The 14,992-nt window shown below is 38.8% G+C and overlaps 1 protein-coding gene across 3 annotated transcripts in view; it reads right to left on the reverse strand.

Annotated features, from left to right (window-relative positions):
* The window catches only part of OCRL (OCRL inositol polyphosphate-5-phosphatase), a 57,990-nt gene that overhangs the window by 38,638 nt on the left and 4,360 nt on the right, over positions 1-14,992 (reverse strand). Inside the window, exons 1-3 of one of the 3 annotated variants that reach the window (XM_081792867.1) lie at positions 11,826-12,127; positions 6,410-6,489; positions 3,591-3,629 (exon numbers count right to left, since the gene is read on the reverse strand). In XM_081792867.1, the coding sequence (XP_081648993.1) occupies positions 3,591-3,629; positions 6,410-6,489; positions 11,826-12,019 (313 nt within the window). In that variant the 5' untranslated portion in view covers positions 12,020-12,127. Of the gene's footprint in view, positions 1-3,590; positions 3,630-6,409; positions 6,490-11,825; positions 12,128-14,992 lie in introns of those variants that run through there. The other 2 variants (XM_081792868.1, XM_081792869.1) reach the window with 2 other exon arrangements.

Genomic DNA, 14,992 nt, shown 5'->3' on the forward strand with positions numbered 1-14,992 from the left:
CCTTCTTTTATTCCAAAGGTGTCAAGCTACTTACCCAATTTGAGACCTTTACACATGTGGTTCCTTCTACCTGGCATACTTTTCTCTCCCCCATTTTTACCCGTCTTACTTAGCCCCTCTGGTCTCAATTTAAATGGTACTTATTAAATAGGCCTTCCCTGACCATTCCACCTAATTTAGTCAGCCCTTTTATAAACTCTTTGTATTTCTCCTTGATAGCATTGATCAAAACTGCAATTATGTAAGTATCTATACCTTATCAGTTTAAAGTCTGTTTCCTGCACTATTAAATGAAGTACCATGACTATATTGCTTTCTGATATATCCTTAGACCAGCACAGTGCCTGACACATAAAAGGTATTCATATTTTTATACGATGGATTATAGGTATCTGTGTGACACTAGTACCAAACAGCACAGAAGCATGAACAAAAGCAGGAGCAGCAATCTTATGTATGTTGTTCTCTACTGATTCTGCAGCACTTAGAAGAGTACTTGGCAAACAGAAGGCACTCAACAAACATTTGTTGAATAATGAATAAGGGAAGATTTATTATTAGGAAATTAATATAATACAGTCCATCGATGGGACAAATAAGGAATAACAATATTCCTTTACACTACAAATAGTGTAAAGACATCTAATAAAATTCAATACACATTCATGGTCTTAAAAACCACACAAACTTGAAATGGAATTTCTTAATATGGTTTTTTAAAAAAAACCCTATCAAATCAACAGGCAATAATGTCCTCAACAATGAAGCACCACCTGAGTCTTTCTTACTGAAAATAGGAGCCAAACAAGGATTATCATCATTATTTAATATTGGTCTTAAAATTCTCATTGGTATAATGAGACACAAAGCAAAACTAATAGTTGTAGCTACTAAAAAGGAGACAAATTATTTGTAGATGACCACAGCTGTCTATCAAAACCAAAAAACAAAATAAACAGAACCCCCAAAATTTAAAATATATTTCTATAAAGTGGCTAGATAAAAAATAAATATCTAAAACTCAATAACTTCTCTATATAATAGAAATAAGCAATTAGAAAAAGATTCCACTGACAACAGCACTCAAACAAATAAAATCTACCATAAAATCCTTAACCTACAAATGTATGATATATATGAAGAAAACACAAAACGTTACTGAGAAATATAAAGAGGACCTGAAGAAGTAGAATGACAGACCATGTTCCTTGACAGTGTCTTAATTTTGTAAAGGAGTTAATTCAATAAAATTTGGCACATACCTATGGTGAAATATTAGTCTTTAAAAATCATGTTTTTAAATAATTTTAAATGACATGGAAAAAAGTTACAATATAACATTAAATGAAAATGCAGGATAAAAGCTACATATAAAGATTCCAATCGTATTGGGGCATCTGGGTGGCTCAGTTGGTTGGGCGTCCGACTTTGGCTCAGGTCATTATCTCAGTCTGTGGGTTCAAGCCCTACATCGGGCTCTGTGCTGACAGCTAAGAGCCTGGAGCCTGCTTTGGATTCTGTGTCTCCCTTCCTCTCTGTACCTGCCCCGCTCATGCTCTGTCTCTCTCTCTCTCTCTCTCTCTCTCAAAAATAAATAAACATTAAAAAAATTTTGTTTAAAGATTCCAGTCATACAAAAGTAGAAATAGAAAACTGGAAGGAGATACAATATTAACTACAGTGCTGATCTCTAGGTTGCAGAAGCATAATTTTAATTTGGTACTTTAAACTTTTCTAAATTCTTCAAATTGTTTATAATGTAGATACGTCTATTTCCTCTACAATCAGAAAAAATTATTTTAAAATGTTTAATACCAACATGCAGATAATGGGAAAACACATATTTATATTAAAATCAGGACTACAAACAAACCCAGGGCCTCCCTCAAGCAACATACTGTGTGCTTTAAAGGTTTATGTATGAAGCCCAAGGATCATGATAAAATCTTATTTCACTGCAAATATTACTAAATGGGCAGACGTAACAAAGGATTTTATTCAAGTGGTTACTGAACTATTACCTTGCTGTGATCCAGTAACTGGAACTCTGGACAGAACAACACATGGCTAATTTCTATGAGGGCAAGGCCAAAACAACTAATGCCATAAATGTTTATGAAAGAAAAAGCACAGCTCAGTTTAACTTTTTCAGCCTTAGATCAAATATCTATTTCTACAGCAAGAACAGGACATTTCAACATCGTATTTCAGCAGCAATGCCAGTCACTGCTGAAATGCCTTTGCTCAAATTTTGCTTTTTTAGTGTTGTTTCTGCCTTCTCCTTTCTAAGCACAGTAAGACAGAGATAGTAAGTTATTTGCTCTCTTGGATACCTGCAGAAGTCAGCAGCTGGGTTTATTTAGCCTTTCAGAATCAACCGTTAAGACTTCTAAATTCCATGACCAATGAAAAGAATAATAAAACCCAAACCAGAAAAAGCCTATCTAAACTGTTCAATACAAATTAATGGTGGCAAGTACAGAGACTGTTTCTAAACAAAGTTATGTATAACCCATAGCCCCAAGGTAAGGGCTAAGCCCCACTATCCAAGGACTCAACCAGGAGATAAGGCAACCACTTTGATTTACATTTATGTGGTCACAAACTCTTTTCCATAGCAACCACAGACTAGTCAAGGTAGCATTCAAGTGCCCATTGTCTCCTCCCCATAACACAGTACAATTAGATGATAAACAGAGAACAGCTTGCACAGAAAGTCAAGATGATTTGCTTCAAACAGATAAAAATGAGAGAACTGAAACAGTGAGAAGATCATGTTCTTCCTGATAAAGGGATGCCTTGAGGGGATGGAGGTTAAATAAAAGACCAAAATTATTTTAAGGAAAAAAGGGTAGCTTGGGAAAAGCAAGGTATCTGGTACGAGAGTGACTCTATAGCCTCCCAAAATGATAAAATGAATAAAGGAAAAAATTATGATTTAATATGCAAAACTAAAAAGTGAGAAAAATTTTTTAAATATAATAGCAGTTAAAATAAAAACAAAACCACTCATAAACCTTATGTGCTTTAAACATTTTCTGGCTCTTTCTGGAATTTTTAATTCCACAGTAATGATTTAACTGATGGCAAAAATACTGATGGCTCAAAGAAGTTCAGCATTAGACAAGCAAATCATATTTTCAACTTGTTAAAGATTCTTGCCAGCCACCTGCTTTTTCTTATGCTTAGCCTAAATGTTTTTGGGAGGACAATGCTAATTCACATGGCTGCCTTAAGAAAATGAAGAATAGAGGCGCCTGGGTGGCTCAGTCAGTTAAGCTTCCAACTCTTGATTTCGGCTCAGGTCAAGATGTCACACTTTGTGAGATTGAGCCCCTCGTTGGGCTCTGTGCTGACACAGCAGAGCCTGCTTGTGGGATATTCTCTCTCTCTTTCTCTCTCTGCCCCTCCCCCACTCAGGCTCATGTGTGCCCCCCCCAAAATAAATAAACATTAAAAAAAATAGAAAATGAAGAATACAGAATAAGACAGTAAAATAAAAATGTGCCAAAAAAGGTGTCTTAAATATAGTGGGTAGTCAATTAAATATTTGTTGAACAAAAATCAACTCCACTCAGAAAGATACTCACTGTTTGAAGCTATATCAATCAAAAGAGTTTCTTCTGCTTCTGAAGGAAAAGAAGAAAGAACAAGATTAGGGAAGGGAAAACCATTCATTACAACTAAAAGAAGTACATGCCTAAGTAAATAACTGCTTCTCTCAATCACCACTCCTAGGTCTACAATACATTTTACAAATCCTTTGTTTTTTTTGTTTAGCATTTTTAAAAATGGATTTTGGTAGCACTAGGTTCTAAAGATTATGAGCAATTCAACTAAAAGAAAACTAAACAAATAACTGAATGGAACAACTCAAAGCAAATCAAGCAATGACAATAGTAGGCAATATAAGAACATGTTAATTCAAGTGAAGGGGAGTTTAATTCCCCTCAACCAAAACATACTGACTTTAATATAATCTGTGTCATTTATTCTTTTTTTTTTAAGATTTTATTTTTAAGTAATCTCTACACCCAACACGGGGCTTCAATTTAAAACACTGAGATCAAGAGTCACATGCTCTACCAACTATGCCAGCCAGGTGTCTCTAGATAATTCTTATAAAAAGTCAAGGAAGTGACCCCAAAGGCCCAGAAGTGAATTATTTTAACTTGGACCTAGTCTCTGAAAACTTCCAGCAATCTCCTTTCTTCAGCCTTTGCCACGTTTAGGATCAGAGAATACCTTCAGTTCTTGACCTTCAGGCTACAATTTAATACCTGGGTCGGGTCTACCACACCCAACAAGGAAGTATAAAACAGGGCAAAGCACAGTCTCTGGAGTTCAGAGCTCGGTTTTCTCCCCTCCCCCGGCTGTCCTGAACTTCTTTCCTTAGCTCCAGTGTCTAGATCCAACCCATCTCTTCCTCTGGGACTTCCCTGGATTTGGCCAACAGCACCTGTAAGACCCTCCTGGCTAGTTGAACTCTAGGTACTGACTCCTTAGGATTAGTCTGGATCTACCTTGGCCAGATGGAGTAGCCTCAGCCTTTTCTAGCTCCTTCAGAAGCCCAGATTGTATACTTGGCTGCATTATTCAGTTACTACAGAAGCTACGGTAAGGAACTAAGTAGTCTAATATTAAAAAATAGCCTCAATATCCTTGCTAGCATGATGAATCAATAGACAATAGTGAATCAGGACATAGTACTTTAAGTTCTCCACTGTTCTTCAGTAACTTTAATTCCTTGAAACCCAAGTATTTATAGACTTATCAAAATGGATGCACAGGCTGGGAAACAAAGGATGTGAAAACTCAAGGAGGTAGCCATTCTAGATTTGTTATGGGGAACGACTATGTGTGCTCACACATATTTTCTTAGATTCCAACCTAACAATCTACCTTATATTTCTTATTAAAAACAATACTAAGAGAAAGAGAGTTAAAGAGACTATAGAAGTAGTACAAAAAGGTAGAGGGTTAATAGGATGCGAAAACCTAAAGTTGTGTTCTTTAGTTTTTCTCCTCCTTAAAGGGCTAGGTATGTAATAAAGGGTACTACACCATGAAAAGTAAAGTGACCACAGCAACTTACTATGGCAGGCAAGTGCCTTGTTCAACATGTAACTCTCACACAGGGCAGGCTAAACGGCTATTTCATTCTTCTACACAATGTGGAGACTGTTGTTTTTAATTCTCAATACAATGTTGTCTTAAAAAGTCATACCCACTTAGTATTTCTACTTACAGGAATAAATCCTAATACGAGATGTGCAAGAAGATTTAGGTACAGAGATATTCATCACATTACTATTTAAACTAGCAAAAAATAACTCAAATGTCAAACACGGGAATACTTACATTATAGGCTATTCATAAAATGGAATAGTACTCTACCTATTTATAGCATGGAAAAGCACTCATAATACGATGGCATGCAGAACAGACAAAAAACTACATATAGTGTGAGTTCTGCCCACCCTGAAAGTTACATGTGTAAAAAAAAAAAAAAGGGAAAATGTTATGTGTTTGTTCCTGAAGGATGGGAATGTACTTATTTTCTGTATACTTTTCTGTTCTTTCCAAACTTTCTACAGTATACATATTACTTCTGTGATAAAAAAAAGTTCAGTGTAGTTTAAAAAAGAATCCATGCAAGGTAAGATTCAAGTTTTTCAAGAAGCTACAGCTGATACAGAATGTTTCTTTCTGACAAAGCCAATGAACCCACTGGAAACATAATGCGTTTGTTCTCTAGTAATCAATTTTCCTTCTACAGCAATGTGAGACGACAGAAGCAACACTTCCCACACAAACCTCCCAAATTTTGAGTCTCATTGTAGCAGATGAAACAACAGATTTTCTGTTCTCTGTCCCCAAATTTGAGGGCACGAAGCCAAATATGTCCTCTTTGGAGTATGATTCACCAACATCAAGGTCTGAGAATCAGCACAATTGAGTGTAAGGTATTAAAATCTGGTAAGGCATGTTGCCAAATGTTTTAACTTCAAACAGTGTGGGGAGAAAGTACTGAATGGGTGTGAATCCAGTGACCTTGATACTTTACAATGAGCAGTGTGTTTGTTAAACCAAGAATGTCATTTAAATCCACATAGAAGTCCATAAGCATAAAAGACTACCTACATACGTAAGAGACTACATACATCTCTAACACCCAGCCAGGGAAGCAGGTGAGTCTGTATACATATTTCAGTATAGCCCTTCAGCACTCATAGACAAAGTATTTACCATGTTCTCAATGGTAGCTTAGTAATGTTATCACTTTATGCAAAGACTAATACATTTCATTTTATGTGCAGTGACATATTTAAATATGTATGGTATTAGACAATGCAAGAACGACTAAGGAAAAACATTGTAAAACTAGCTAGGCAATTAAAGCTAGTACCTTGAACGCATCTAAAGTGGCTATTTATAGGAATGATATCTTGAACATGCTGTTCCTTCTCGCGCAACTGGATTATTAACCTAGGAAACAGAAGAAGGCATCAACGAGTGGCTTTACTGAAAAACCCAAACATTTAACAACAAAATATACTGCTGTGTTGTTACACAAATCTGGTCCGTATTTATTAGACTTACTATATCTCATATTACTTACTATATCTCATATATTCCCTGGATCTGGGCATCATGACAGTGAGATATCACTTGAGATCTAAGAGAATGTTAGTGACGATCAATATCTGAATACCTACACTGTCCTATGCCATAAAGAATATATAATAGTTTATGTCCTAAAAACAGCTTACAATCTCAAAAGCAAGGATTATAGTGCATATACCTTCAGAGTATGTATACTAGAGCAAAGAATAGCTAGGTGTGAATGCCATGAGGACAGACATTTTCCTGATTATGATTGCATTTTCACCATAGTATTTCTAGCAACTATCACAGTGCTTGGCACATAGCAGTCACTCAAGTTTGCTGAATAAGTGAATTAGAAATTTCATAAATTAACTTTCAGATTATATTCCTCTGGCTTTTACCAAAGAATGGCTCTATCTCTTCAAACGACTATACAGGTTCATAGAGAAGTAAGAAGAGGTGCCCAGCCAGCCGGATCAGTTAACATAACCCGTGACCAAGGCAGCAGATATCACAACCAGTGCCTTATATTCCTTGTGTTTTTACTATGGTTTCCAACTTCATGCTGGTATTTCTAGGTAAACATAACTGATTTGGCCTCCCACTATGAAATGAAAGACTTCTAAATTCCTAGGTACTCCTGAAATATTAATTTTCATTTACTGCTTATCCTTAGTGGCCCAGGATCAAGGTATGACCTACTGGTAAAACGACCATTCTGAACATCTCCTAGCTTCCCCAAATCAAGCAGTCTTTAGGTGGTTCTTTTTGCCAGGAACACTCTTCTATTCTTTCCGAGACCCAGCTCAAATATCACCTCCTCTTTGCAGCTTTTCCTAATTCCCCCAAGCAGAAGCAGTACCCTGGTCCCCTTTGTTTGCCCCTCTACTAGAGCATTTACACCCTTCATTGCAGTTATATTTATTTCTTTCATTAATTTGAGCTCCTTGAAAACAAAGACGCTATCATATTCAGTTTGCCTCCTGCCTAAGAGATGCTCAATAAATATTGGTTGAATCAATGAACCAGTTTCACTAAGCTATAAACAGAGATAAATTTCTAAATATAATTTGTTCAACCTGACATTAAAAAATGTCATTGTTTTGAAGGGTTTTATTTCTAGTTTGATGTCTTTTCAGGGGCTTGTTTTAGCTTTTTGAATTTTTTTCAAATGTATTAACTTTAAAGGAGATCACATGGGGAGAGGAATTGCTCAGATAGAACTAAGGGAAATAAAAGTATTAATGCTGTCTTTCTGCTCTGATTCTGCATACCTAATCTGTAGGGGTTCATATTTTAAGGTGACTAAGGGAATATGGGGCAGGCTCCTTTCAATGTGCAAAATTCATGAGTCAAGCAGAGTCCTATAAACCCAGATGGAGATCAGAAACTAGATAAAAAGCAAGAGTGAAGGAGGAAGAGCTTACTTTGGGGAAAATGAACACAAACCAATACAATCTCCAAGAAATGACTAAAAAGACAGTGTTTGATATTAGCAGTTAAAGCTTGAACTAGGTTGTACTGTTAAAAGCCCTCACAAAAGGGACAATATAGATGGACCTTGAGGGCATTATTCTAAGTGAAATAAGGTAGAAAAAGACAAATATCATATGATCTCACTTATATGTAAAATCTAAAAACAAAACAAAACCAAAAAACCAAAATCATAGATACAGAGGATAGGTGGTTGTTAGAGGTGGGGGGGGGGGGGGTAGGTGAAATGGATGGAGGGGGTCAAAAGGCTCAAACTTCCAGTTATAAAATAAATAAGTCATGGGGATATAATGTATAGCATGGTGACTACAATCAATAATACTGTACTGTATATTTGAAAGGTGCTAAGAGAGTAGATCTCAAAAGTTCTCATCACAAGAAAAAGATCTGTAACTATGTATGGTAATGGATGTTAAGGAGACTTACTGTGGTCATTTCACAATATATACAAATATTGAATCATTGTGCTGTGCACTTGAAACTAATATATGTCAATTATATCTCAATTTAAAAATGCAACCTTCCCCCAAAAAATCCATCACAAAACAAAGATCAACTTGGAATTTAAGTCAATTCCACAATATCTACCATGTGTTAGTCACTAAATAAATTGTAGCAAGAATAGGGTTAAGAATAAGTATAAAAATTCTTCTGGAGTTCATGGCTGGCTCAGTCAGTAAAGCATACGACTCTTGGTCTCAGGGTCATGAGTTCAAGCTCCATATTGGGCATGGAGCCTACTTAAAATTTTTTTTTAAAAATTCTTCCTAAATGTAATCATTACTTTCAGAACAGAAAGATGAAAAATAATAGGTGTATGACAAAACAATGGAAATCAGAACTTGAGTGTTGTCAAACAGAAAAGAGTAACAAATTGTGAATGCAGACTCAGCATTACTCTAGGAAATACTTTGATTTGTTCAAGGAAGGTTAAAGATGAAACAACAGGTTGCATCATAATCCATTCTCCATTGGTGCAGCCGCTCTGGAAAGCAGTGTGGAGGTTCCTCAGAAAATTAAAAATAGACCTACCCTATGACCCAGCAATAGCACTGCTAGGAATTTACCCAAGGGATACGGGAGTACTGATGCATAGGGGCACCTGTACCCCAATGTTTATAGCGGCACTCTCAACAATAGCCAAATTATGGAAAGAGCCTAAATGTCCATCAACTGATGAATGGATAAAGAAATTGTGGTTTATATACACAATGGAATACTACGTGGCAATGAGAAAAAATGAAATATGGCCTTTTGTAGCAACATGGATGGAACTGGAGAGTGTGATGCTAAGTGAAATAAGCCATACAGAGAAAGACAGATACCATATGGTTTCACTCTTATGTGGATCCTGAGAAACATAACAGAAACCCATGGGGGAGGGGAAGAAAAAAAAAAAAAAAAAAAAGAGGTTAGAGTGGGAGATAGCCAAAGCATTAGAGACTGTTAAAAACTGAGAACAAACTGAGGGTTGATGGGGGGTGGGAGGGAGGGCAGGGTGGGTGATGGGTATTGAAGAGGGCACCTTTTGGGATGAGCACTGGGTGTTGTATGGAAACCAATTTGACAGTAAATTTCATATATTAAAAAATAAAAAAAAATAAAAAAATAAAAAAATAAAAAAAAAAAATAATCCATTCTCCTTGAAAAAAACCCTTATTTTCAATTGTAATTTTACTCTCTCAACTAAATTTCTCCTATTGACAGCAGGTTGACAGCAGGAACTACAGTACTAAATACTAAAACAGACTTCAAGTTCTAGAATAAAAAGACCAAAGGAAAAAAGTTGTGAGAAGAGCCCAAGTCAGAGAAGGTACCCATGAGACAAGAATGTGAGGATTATAGATGGTATGACAATACTCGGTATCTCCAATAAATGATTTCAAAAGAAACTTCTCAAATGGTGTCATTCTGAAATGTTACATGTGTTCAAATCTCGGGTATGCTACTTCCTAACTATGAACAAGTGACTTAATCTCTCTGTGCCTCAATTTCTGTATCTAGAAAATGGGGGTGATGGTGATAATATCACAATTTCACAGTAACCCTGACATGAGGGTTAAATGAACTAATTCATGGAAAGTGCTCAGAAGAGTACCTGGCACACACCAAGCCAATTAAGTCTCAGTTGTTGCTATACCCCCTTAACTCAAACAGATATGGAACACAAAACTTTCATTTCTTTGTGGAGAGGACACAAATAGAGCTATCACTCCGAGTTTACCAGTTCTTCTACCACATGAGGCAAGATAGAATGAGGCATTCATCTCAAGGCCAGCTGCTCACTCCCCTAGTAGCTAACTAGAGCTCCAACCCTATCAAACCAAGGAACCATATCTGAGGCTGTGGTCATCTCAACAATGTAGCTATTTTATTTAATCCTCAAAACATTGTTTTCACAGAAGAGGAAACCAAGATGTAAAAAATTTACTGATTTATTCAAGGGTCACATCTCTCCACCCCATTCTAGCCTTTGGAAGTGGCAGTGGTATTCTGCTTTTCAATTCACTCTTCTGTTGAATTTACTATTCAATTGGTCTTTCAGTGTTTGATGAAATCTGGGGAAAATAACATCAATTTACCACATCAACAGAACTGACCAAGCAGGACCTAAGGAAGAACTACTTCATAGGCCCTGCTGTTGTCCAGTTAGAGTGGCAGCAAGAGTCTCAAGAAAAGGGCAGGCTAGGTCAGTGGGAATTTCTTCTGTGTAAATTCGACAGCATAGACCCAGACTGAGTCTGTAAGATCTAAAAGCAGGGACCGAGAAAAATTGTTTTTAGGCCAAATCCAATGTTGGGAGAAAGCAGGATTTAAAAATCACCGATTTTTAAACTCTGATGTCAAGAAACCAACAGAAGAACCAAGGGAGGTGAATTGGGCACAGAGCGATAGGGCCTATGCTATGTATGTAATGGTCACCATGGATACTTTTAAGATGAGGCATTAGTGGAAAGGGAGTGAGATCAGCAGCTATAGTGATAGCTTATCAAAATAATCTTTTATTCAATCAGTCAACAGTATTTACTGAGCTCCTATATATGCAAGGCAGAATGGAAAGTAACACACACTGATACACTGCCAAATGCTGTTTATATTTCTACACGTTTCATTACTTTTTCTAACAGTCAAGTCAATAAGTGAGGCAGTTACTGGCTTACACTAAACCATTACTGAATTAATGAATATGCCTGCAAGCAAGTGAAATAAAGGAGTAGGGAGACAGGAGGAACCAGTTGAATGCGTTAAGAAAAGGCACTTCTGTAAGGTTAACAATGCAGCTCTTCTATTAACACTTTTACTTTTTGCAAACCACTTTTGCATTTATTTATTATTCCACCAGTTGCAACTTCAAAGTCTATAAGGTAAGGCAGTTAATGTTTTCATTTGACCGATGAGGACACCAAGGCCCAGAAATCATTGTTGACTTGCCCAAGATTACACAACACATGCCAGTTGCAGAGGCAGGAACTAAAAACCCAGGCTTCCTGCTTCAACGCCCGCCTGTTGAGTCCTTCCACTGAGCCACACTGCCAGGAGCGACCTAGCGGCTTGAGAGTTGGGGATAAAGCCCCATGGCTACAGCACTCACACTTCACACCTGGGCCTGAACCTGTTGCCCACGCTGCCTCAGTGGACGGAGAGTGGGCGGCTTGTCGCGGTTTGGGGTTAGGAGGTAATGGCAGGCTCCCCTCCTCCGTGGGAATCAGGTGGTTACTTACTCATATTGCCCGTTCCTTTGGGCTAGCGTCAGGAAGCAGGGCTCCCGGAGAGCACCCTTCATCTCCATACCCTCAACAGTATGTGGGCGACAGTCAAGGGTCTCCTCCAGAAGCGCGGCCGGGGAGGGGTGGCGCGGTGCGGGGTGGAGGGAGGCTCCCGCCCCTCTGCCCGCCCTCCTGGGTGCCCAAGGCATCGCCTCCCGCGCCGGCCCCCCTCCTCGGCTCGGCTCTGCCTCTGAGTCCGACCGACCACCCACCCCTCTGCCGCGTTCCGCAGTCCCTCCGACCCCCGCCCCTCCCGCCCTGCGCGGCCTCCCCTCCCCCTTCCCTCTGGTGGATACGGCAAGGGGCTGGGCTCCGACCGGGAGCGGCGGCTCCATCCCGGCGGCCTCCGGGCTCAGTGGGGCTGCGGACTGCGGGCGGATCCCACCGCCCTTGGCTGCGCGCTGTTTGAGGAACAGCTCCGCGCAGGGCACCGGGCGCCGGGCGCCGGGAGCCGGGAGCCGAGCCGAGAACCGAGAGCCTGACCCGAGAGAGAGCGGCGCCTTGCGCCCCCGTCAGTTTTCCAGGCCGCCGCAGATTTCGCCCCCTGCGGCCAACCTGCGGAACTGCAGCGAGAGACCGACGGACGGGGGCGTCTCTACCAGGTCCAGGGAGGAGTGCGTTTTAAATGCTGCCTGTGACACCAGAATTGTTCTGTGGATTTTGAAGATTGCCACAGAAACAAAACACAGCCATACCTGTGGGAAAACTCAAATGTGTTGGGCCAATAGGACCCACATCATCCAGTAAAAAAAATCCTTATTACAGTTAGAACGCGCCGTGTTGGTTAATTCTACCTCTCAGATGTTCTCCCCTTCCTCTTCTTCCTTCCACCACCGAAATCGTCGGACAAATCCTCAAAGCTCAGACCTTTGCTCTTCCTTTGCACCCCCTCCAGGTCATCTCTAAGCAGACAACGACCAAATACACTTCCCTTGGCTCAGACCCCTTGCCTAATACACCCCATCATTAACACAATACTGGATGACAAAACTAACTCGTCATTTCACACTGCCACTCAGCCTTGAAACTTCGAAGCCATATGCTTTCTTCCTCTCTCCTAATTTCTCTGTATCTAATCCGTCAACAAAGGTTATTAATATTTTCTTTGGAGTTACTTTCAGATTCCTTGTTTTCTTCCCATCTGTACCACCATTCACTTTGTTAGCTCTTGTGATACCTCCTTTGATCATTTTACTCTGTTGATAATCATAACAACATTCTTCTCAGAGTAATGTTTCAATTGTATTTTTTACTTGTTCAAGAATCTACAGTGGACTAAATAGCAAGACTGATCTTAAATCTATAGTAATTAAAAGAGTGTGGCGTGGAGCTGGTCAGACCCACAGAACAGAATACAGAGCCCCAAACAGACCCACACATATATGGAAAGTTGATATGCAACATATGTGGCATTTCAAATCAATGGGAGAAGAGTGGATTATTCACTAAATGATGCTGGGACTCCTGATCATCACTATAGAAAATAATAAAACTAGATCCCTACCTCATACCATAGAGGAAAATTTCAATCCCATGTTGATTCAAGATCCAAATGTGAAAAAGCAAAATTTTACAGCTTTCCGAAGAAAATAGGAGAATATCTTTATGAGCTGGGAATAGGGAATGAGAATGGCTCTTTAAGACACCAGATAGTGCAAACAATAAAGGAATCAATAGATACATTTCACTACATTAAATTTCAAAATGCATGTACTTCAAGACAACATAAACATGTTAAAAGACAAGCCACATACTGGGAAAAGATGTTTTTGATGTGTATAACTGACGAAGGATAACCTATGAAGTTCTACACTTCTACTTATCATCCTCTTACCTATTTCTCTCCCACCACATTCTGCAACTCACTCTGCTTAGTCACACTGCTCCTTGTTATTCCTAGAACTTTCTAGGCACACTATTGCTTCAGGGCCTTTGCACTTGCTGTTTACTCTGCCTGGCCTCTCACCTCCTTTGGGTCTTTGTTCAAATGACACATTCTCAGTGAGGCCTTCCTAGACATCTTCATTTAACATTGCAATTCAACAATCTCCTTATCCACTTCTACTGAAACATGCAGCTTCATTCATCTTCCACATTCATTTTTCCCCCCATAGGATTCATCACTATCCATTATCCTATATTTTACTTATTGATCTTGTTTATTGTTTACCTTCCTCCACTAGAATATAAGTTCCATGAGGGCAGAGATTTTGTCTGTTTTGTTCATAACTGCATTCCCAGCACCTACAACCATTCTTGGAACAAAGTATACACTAGAAAAATATTGATTAAAGTAATGAATGAATTAGTGTCCAGAATGTATAAGAACTGCTATAAATCAGTGAGAAAAAGAAAGAAACCTGGTAGAAAAATTGACAAAATATATGAATAAGCAATTCATAGTCAAAGAAACCCAAATGGCCAATAAAGACAAGAAAGGAAGTTTCACTTCATTACTATTCAGAGAAATTGAAAATTGAAGCAATGAGATAGCATTTCACAACCATTGGTTTGGCAAAATTTGAAAATTCACATCACACCAGGGTGCCAGGATGGCTCAGTTGGTTGAGCATCCGGCTCTTGATTTCAGCTCATGTCATGATCCCGGGGTCATGGAGACTGCTTAGAATTCTCTCTCTCCCTCTGCCCCTCTCCCCTGCTCATTCTCTCTCTCTCTCTCTCTCTCTCTCTCTCTCTCCCTTTGCCCCTCTGCCCCACTTGCACTCACACGTGCTCTCTCTCCCTTTCTAAAATAAAACAAATCAGAGGTTGGGAAAAAATGGAAATATATTGAGGTGAGGTCACTAAAAACTGTGGTCTCTCACAGGGGAGACAATGACTTTCTCAAAAAAAAAAAAAATAGTAAGTGGATATTGTAATAGTAATACCAAAAATAATCCTGGTGGCTAATGTTGAATGCTCATGTGACAATCTCCACATGGATTTACATACATACTTTCATTTACTCCTCACTAAATCACTGTAAAGTAGTAATATTATTGTTTCCATTTTAAAGGTGAGAAAAATGAGACCCAGAGAAGTTTAGCAGCTTTCCCATTAACTAGTAAATGTCAGAATCAAGATTCAAACTTAATGTTAGTCTGACTCCGAAGTTGGAACTT

Source organism: Panthera onca, chromosome X (assembly GCF_046562875.1).
Source record: "Panthera onca isolate mPanOnc1 chromosome X, mPanOnc1 haplotype 2, whole genome shotgun sequence".
NCBI classification, from domain to species: Eukaryota; Metazoa; Chordata; class Mammalia; order Carnivora; family Felidae; genus Panthera; species Panthera onca.